At 31.8% G+C, this 7,984-nt stretch overlaps 1 protein-coding gene across 1 annotated transcript; it reads left to right on the top strand.

Annotated features, from left to right (window-relative positions):
- The first annotated feature begins 4,138 nt into the window (after nt 1–4,138).
- LOC120185900 lies at nt 4,139–4,693 on the top strand. Its single transcript, XM_039189982.1, has one exon. The coding sequence runs from the start codon at nt 4,139–4,141 to the stop codon at nt 4,691–4,693; it is 555 nt and encodes a 184-aa protein (XP_039045913.1).
- Nucleotides 4,694–7,984: the final 3,291 nt, after the last annotated feature.

The raw sequence follows: 7,984 nt of genomic DNA, 5'->3' as shown, positions 1-7,984 counted from the left end.
AAGAAGAAAATCTTAATAAAAATAAAAACCTCAAAGTGAAACAAAGCCAAAATCAGTACTATCTAAATCTCTTTTTTTCGGCTTCACCACTATAGGGTATTTATAGCTTTGAGATAACTAATAAAAATAAAATACTAACTCTTAATAACATTAAAACACTTAATTCCTAATTAATAGTAAACTAAAAGTCCTAATAATAAATAATTAAAATCCTAAGCAAACTATCCTAACTAATTAAATAATAAAATCGTAAATGTTTGAATTTGATTACAACTTTTAATTCCTAAAGAATTATGGTTCACTCATAATTTCTCCTTTGATCTTGATGATTGTATTATTTAATTGAAGTTTTTGCCTGACTTAGTCTTTTAATTAGAGTTGGCGTCGACTTCTCCCAGAAAATATGATAAATATGCTTTAATTCGTTCTTTAATTGTTTTTTCTAAAAAATAAAGTCATGCAGAGAATCTAACATAAATAACTCAAATTAGCACTATTAAAGAGAGAGCACATATTAATTAATAGCAAAATATTAACTAAATAAAACACTCATAATCCGGTTTCACGTAGTGTTGGGTCATGCATAAGAAATACAACACACAATAAGGCTCTTAAGCCTCACAAACATATTTACCATATAAATCATTCATTGTAGGTTCACAACACAATTATTAATTCAAAAATATTGACTAAGTATGTTTCCTCTCACTTCAATTTGTGGCTCATTCTCACAACCAAAACGATTAAGCAAGGAATATTATTCATTAATAGCTTATGAATTAATATAATTATCATTATACTTTTACACAATATCACTTTAGGCTAGAGGGTGGCTTGCACATTATCGATTCTTTACTCACTTTTAAATTTGGGCACTTGGGGGTATCTTCATAATTTCACATACTTATGGGTACCTTTATTTGCAATAGTACAATTAGTCCTTTTATATGCTCACTCATTTTTTATCGACCATACCTTGGTCTCACATTCAAAATGGAAGTCAAAATTTGACTTTTGAAGAAGAGAGTATTGGTAATGTTCTTTGATTAATGATACCAAATCCTAGAAATGGTCCCTTTCGCTAGAAAATCACTCCCTAACCCCTCTAGACACTCTATTTCAAGCTCTACTTCATTCTTAAAGCTTAATGGGATTACTTAGGAACAATTAGAATCTTTCAAACGCATGTTAAAAACAAATGGTACAATGTGAATCCAAAGCATGCATAATCACTTAATAAACTTAACATGCTCATTCAACCAAAAAAACATAACATTTAGGACAAACAAGTAGCACTTCAAATTCAATGCATATCGCCTAAAGGCTTGGAACCCGAAACAAAAATTGACAAATAAAAATTTTAGTGAAAGCTTTATAAGAAAAATAGGAACAAATAGACATGAGCAATTTAGAGTGGTTCAACTTCCTCAATGAAGTTTACATCCACTATTCTCAAATTCACGAATTTTTTATACCTTTGATGATAAGGTGTAACCTTATAACTTTCTTGAGATTGATACCTCAAAATATATAAAAGGAAAAAAATACAGATCGAAAACTATAAAAATACATCACAAAAAAATATTTGCACAATTCATGGTAAAATGCATTCAAGAACACTAGTTGAAGAAAAATACAAAGAATGAACAAGCTAGTGTTCTATGAAAGTGAATACATGATTTAGAAATGACTTTTTAGCCTAAGAATTGATTGTCCAAACTTTCTGTTTGATCTTTTATCTCCAAATATGCCATAAAACCTTGTTTAGATAGTCCATTATTAATTTATAATCATTACAGTTGGCCTAAGTGTTAATAGATTCATTGCAGAGCAACTTGTTTTCATTAGATGCTACTCAGGCCTTGTTGTAATCATTACTCAAGAGATATAGACATTGTCTGAATTAAATATAAAAATATAGTTATTAGATTACCATGAGTATTGAGATTTTTTAGGGAGTATTGGTACTCAATTAGACAATATTGATATTTTTCATAAGCATCAATACTATTTTAGTACTCAATGTATTTTTAATACAAAAGGATTTTGTCCTACCTCTGATGTTGAGTTTCAGGCACCTAGAGATTCTAACCACTGCCCAACACTTGTATGGCTGCACAAAGAGGTTTCTGCTGCCAAGCCCAAACCGTTCAAGTTTTTTAATTTTTGGGCTATGCATCCTGATTTCATGTCCTTAGTCAAGGATTCTTGGCAAGCCCCGATCAATGCTAATCCTACTCAGACTCTCTACCTAAAGCTCAAGAGGCTGAAAATGCATCTTAAGGAGCTTAACAGGAATAATTACAATGACATATATGGACAAGTAAGGGAGAAAAAGGAAAAATTGAAGATCCTCCAACTTTCTAACCTTGATTCTGCTACTACTGGAAGAAGTATCAATACTGAGCTAGAAATTGAGAAGGAATTAAGGGCCCTTGAACAGGCTGAGTTGCTGTTTTACAAGCAAAAAGTAAAATTCGATTGGATTAGGGAGGGGGATAAAGGTACTCAATTTTTCCACTCCATGGTTGCTACTAAAAGGAAAAGAAGTATAGTTAGAGTCCTTTACAATCAAAGTGGTTCCAGGCTTGACAACTTTTGATGACATGTCAAATTAAGTGATTAGTTTCTTTGTCAATCAACTTGGAGTGGCTGACCCTGAAGTTAAAGCCAGTTCTGCTAGCATTATCAAGGATCTTCTTGGCTTTTCCTTGTCAAGTGAAGCAACAGATAGTTTATGCAGGGCTATTTCTAAGGCTGAAATTAAAGAGGCCTTATGGGGACAAGGGAACAACAAGTCCCCTGGCCCAGATGGATATAATGCCTTCTTCTTCAAAAGGACTTGGTTTATTGTTGGAGAGGATTTCCTGGTAGAAGTTAGGTACTGTTTCGATCACTCTTTCATGCTCCATTCATTTAATGCAACTGTTGTGGTACTTGTCCTTAAAATCCCTAATCTTATCTTAGTAAAGAACTTTAGGCCCATATCCTATTGCACGGTCGTCTACAAAACAGTTACAAAAATTTTAGTGAACCGGCTCTCTTCGATCTTCCCTGATATGGTCTCTTTCAATCAAACTGCATTTGTGAAAGGGAGAAGCATAGTAGACAATACGCTTCTTGTACAGGAAATTATTAGGGGTTACTCTAGAAGTAAGATATCCCCTAGATGTGCCCCTAAGATAGACCTGCGAAAGGCTTTTGATTCCTTAAGTTGGGGTTTCATTGATGTGATCTTGCATGCCATGGGGCTGCCTGAGAAGTTCATAGGTTGGACATGGGCCTGTTTTGCAAATCCTAGATACTCCATTGTTTTCAATGGTAGTCTTGTTGGATATTTTAAAGGAGCTAGAGGAGTGAGACAGGGTGATCCCCTATCACCCTACATCTTTGTCCAAGCAATGAATGGCTTGTCTAATCTCCTAAATATGGCAGCTACAAAGGGTATCTTTAGCTATCATCCTACGTGCAAGAGGATTGGGCTCACCCACCTCTGTTTTGCGGACAACCTCCTCATTTTTTTCAAGGGTACCACAAATTATGTCATGGGAATGCAGGTTGTGCTGGACCGCTTCTATTCTATGTCAGGGCTGAAGCTAAATGCCAGCAAGTGTGAGATGTATGCTACGGGCATACCTGATGAGCAGATCAGTATCATCAAGGAGAGAACTGGTTTCAAGTTGGGTAGCCTCCCAATGAGATATTTGGGAGTCCCGCTAGTTACCATGAAATTGGTTGTGAAAGATTGCCAAGGTCTTATTGATAAAATTAGAGAAAAACTTAGATCGTGGGCCAACAAGCATATCAGCTTTGCTGGTCATTTGCAGCTTGTTCGTTCTGTCTTGCTCGGCATTTCAAGCTACTGGAGCAGGCATCTTATACTCCCTCAAGCAATTATCAGGAAGGTTGATCAGTTGTGCTCTCATTTCTTATGGAAAGGACCCCTGCCAAATGTGCACGAGTGAGTTGGAAGACTATTTGTTTGCTGAAATCTGAAGGTGGATTGGGGATTCATGATGTAGGAGGTTGGAACAAATCTTGTTATGTTTAGTTAATCAGAAAGCTTCTGACTAATGATGGCTCTCTTTGGGTGGTGTGGATGAACTCTTACGTTATAAGAAACACTGACTTCTAGCATATGGAAGTCCCTAAGAATGCTAGCTGGAGCTTCAAATACTTGCTGAAAATTAGGCCTGAAGTTGCTCCCATCTTTGTGGGTCAAGTCCAAGAGGTTAGCACGAGATATATCTGGGACAAACTACGCTCCCCAGCACCCAAGGTTCCTTGGCACCACTTGGTCTGGTTCTCGGGACGTATTCCCAAGCATAGTATTATTGTCTGGATGGCTATACTAAACAGGCTACCTACTCGGGTAAGGCTCCTGCGTACGGGCTTAGCCATAGAAACGGATAAATGTTTGTTGTGTTGTGAGGAGGCCGAGACAAAGGACCATATATTCTTTGAGTGGCAATTTGCTAAGGAGCTTTGGGGATCCATTCTTGAACTATTTTGTATCTCTCGTGAACCTTGTAGCTGGGAGGGTGAATTGGCTTGGGCTTCCTTACTATTTAAGGGTAAGTCCTTCATTGTGGGAATCCTTAAGCTTGCTTGGTCTAGGCACATTTATGGTATATGGAAGGAAATGAATGCAGATTGTTTGGGAATAGAGCAAGGTCGAAGGAAGAAGAGCTAGGTGATATCAAAGAGGGCATCCATATCCAGCTGGTGGGCAAAGCTTTCAACCGGTCAGACTTTTCCAATAATGCTCTGTGTGCTAACTGGGGCATTGCCTGAATATATCCTATCTTATTGTTCTATTCTAGTTGGCTGGTTTTTTTTTGTGGTTTTTCCTTGCTCTGCTATTGTGTTGTTTATCGTCTTTGTATACTGTAGCAGGATTTTCTGCTTCTTGGGTAATGAAATTGAATTATCCAAAAAAAATACAAAAGGAGTTTTGATACTTTTGTGAGGTATTAGTGTCTTGTTCATATTTTCAAAAGGTTTTTTTAAAGAGATATCGATATTATGAAGAATAATATTGATATTGTTCTCAAGGTAGAGTATCAGTACCATTACAATATATTGTTCAGATTTGACAAATTTAAGCCCGAAAACACTCAGAAACTTCTCTAATATGATTCTCATTGTATAAGAGCTTGTCAAAATGTTTAAAAGCGAAAAATATTAGCTCTAAATGCTACAGATCTTTATAAACTAAAAATTGAGTTTTATCATAAAATTCGTTTACAAAACTAACATGTTAAGTAAAATCATGAAAGTTATATTTAACACTAATTCTTTCCTCAGGATATGCTGATTAAAATCTTATAAAATATAGTTATGTACAAGTACACTCATATGTTGGTTAAAATCAAAAAAATTATAGTTATGTACAGATCCGACCCAATACATGTGTCAGATAAGCCTTAGCGCAAGGCAGCATGTTTGAGGGCATCAGTTTTCTAGTAGGGAATTATGGCATGCTACGTTTCATTTAGAGTTTCAAAGTTATCAAGTAGCGAAGCAAACGATAGCGAAACCTTTTATTATTGATGAGATTAAAGAAGCTGTGTGGAAATTATTCATTTATTATTATTGAAAAGCAATTTCTATTTTTTACTATCACAAAATCTTTTGTTTTTGAGCCATCAGCTGGTCAATAGAAAAATTACATAAATAATTAATTAATGCACACTTCATTGGTTTGCTTAGTGCAAATCCCATTGGTGCTTTGACTTGTTTTAGAGATTGGTTTGACTGGGATTTGCACCGTAAAGACCACCGATTGAGACTTAAACGTCCACTGTCTCTGAAGCTTTAATTTGCTTTTGTCTTTATAGGTTAAGATTTCAGTTTTGTCCGCGGACTTTTGGTTCACTAAATATAAGTTCATTGTTAAGAAAAAAAATATTGGAATATTACATTATATAATATATTACTAGAAATATTGTATTATCGTATTTGGTTTGTTTGATATAAATATAATATTAGTGTTTAGATGAATGAATATAAGATAAAAAAAAATTTATGTTTTACCAAATTGCCCTTAAGATAGAGGTTTTTCTTCAAAAAAATGCACGAATGCTTCATTTTAGGTGAAATTTGTAACTTTGTAGGTTTTAGTTTGTATTAGTATTGATATTGTTTAACTGTAATTTCTATTATATTTTTGTTTTAAAAAAATTATTTATATTTTATCTATTATACGGTACAAGTATAGGGGCATAAAATTATTATTTCGCTCAGGACATTAAAATTCATTGGACCGACCCTGTACAAGTACACGACAAGTAATAGAAAAGTTGTTCCCTCTCTTATACTATGTTTTATATTTTTTTCTTATTATAAGTTCCGTAACTCTATAATAATAATTTAATATTTATAAATTAATAATATTATAATTAAATTCTAATTATTAAATTAAGTATACAAATCAAATTCTTCATATTTTATTTATATAAAAAAACTAAATCCTTCGAATTTAAAAAAAAAACTAAATTCCAGAATTTAGTCATTTCAACTGTGGGATGATTTATAGTAAAACTAGATTGTCTATAAAAAGCAGAATTAGTGCCCTAAACACTTGGTGTATCTTAATACCAACTCCGCTACATAATCAATGTGAAATTCAAGAGGTGTACTACTTGGGAGAGAGGCCGAATCTTTTTGTCAGAGGGAAAGAAGTTATAAAATTTTAAGAGAATGAATACATTGATAGTTCTGCGGTGCGACGCTTAAAAAACGGTTAATATATGATGTGATCGGTTAAATAAGTGACCGGTTATATTATATTATTTAACCGGAAATATTATAAAGTACAATAACATATTAGGTAGCGCTTATATAATATAATAGGTAGCGCTTATATTGACCTATTTTATAAGTAAACCGGTATATTTATACCGATAATATTGCAAATTTACCTATTACATTATAATATGTTGAAAGTGTCCATACTTTTTATAAAAATGATCGATACTTTTTTTAAAGTTATGTAATTTATGTTTTAATTATTTAATAGTGTTTCATGTTTTCCACCTACAATATTAATTTAATAATTTCATTTGCTAAAAACATTATTTGATTGTTTTGATATTTTATAAAATAATATTTAGAATTTAAATTTAACAATATTAACCAAAGATAATAATAAATATGTAATATATATGTTTATTGTTTTTAATTTAATGATAATATATACCGTAACATAAAAAATAAATCATTAGATACATATAATTACTATATTGATATCTTAAAACTCACTCAAAAGATAACCTTAAATTAATGTTTTCCACAGTGAAAAAAGTATGAACACTTTTATAAAAATGATAGATACTTTACAATATAAGCACTACCTATTACATTATATAAACGCTACCTATTACATTATATAAGCGCTACCTATTACATCAGATTTTTACCTATTATATTGAAAGTGTCCATACTTTTTATAAAAAAGATCGATATTTTTTTTAAAGTTATGTAATTTATGTTTCAATTTTTTTTAATAGTGTTTCATGTTTTCCACCTACAATATTAATTTAATAATTTCATTTACACAAAAAATTATTTGATTGTTTTAATATTTTATAAAATATTATTTAGAATTTAAATTTAATAATATTAACCAAAGATAATAATAAATATGTAATATATATGTTTATTTTTTTTAATTTAATAATAATATATACCGTAACGTAAAAAATAAATCATTAGCCGCCTATAATTACTAAATTAATATTTTAAAACTAACCTTAAATTAATGTTTTCCACAGTGAAAAAAGTATGGACACTTTTATAAAAATGATAGATACTTTACAATATAAGCACTACCTATTACATTATATAAACGCTACCTATTACATTATATAAGCGCTACCTATTACATCATATTTTTACCTATTATATTGAAAGTGTCCATATTTTTTATAAAAATGATCGATACTTTTTTTAAAGTTATGTAATTTATGTTTCAATATTTTTT

The sequence above is a fragment of the Hibiscus syriacus genome, unplaced genomic scaffold (assembly GCF_006381635.1).
Source record: "Hibiscus syriacus cultivar Baekdansim isolate YM2019G1 unplaced genomic scaffold, ASM638163v2 tig00113145_pilon, whole genome shotgun sequence".
In the NCBI taxonomy this organism is placed as follows: domain Eukaryota; kingdom Viridiplantae; phylum Streptophyta; class Magnoliopsida; order Malvales; family Malvaceae; genus Hibiscus; species Hibiscus syriacus.
Note: the sequence above shows the minus strand (reverse complement) of the source record. Positions and strands in the feature narration are given on the sequence as shown.

Bases quoted from the DNA above. Each gene is read 5' to 3' on its own strand.
- LOC120185900 (XM_039189982.1), top strand. From the start codon at position 4,139: ATGGAAGTCCCTAAGAATGCTAGCTGGAGCTTCAAATACTTGCTGAAA.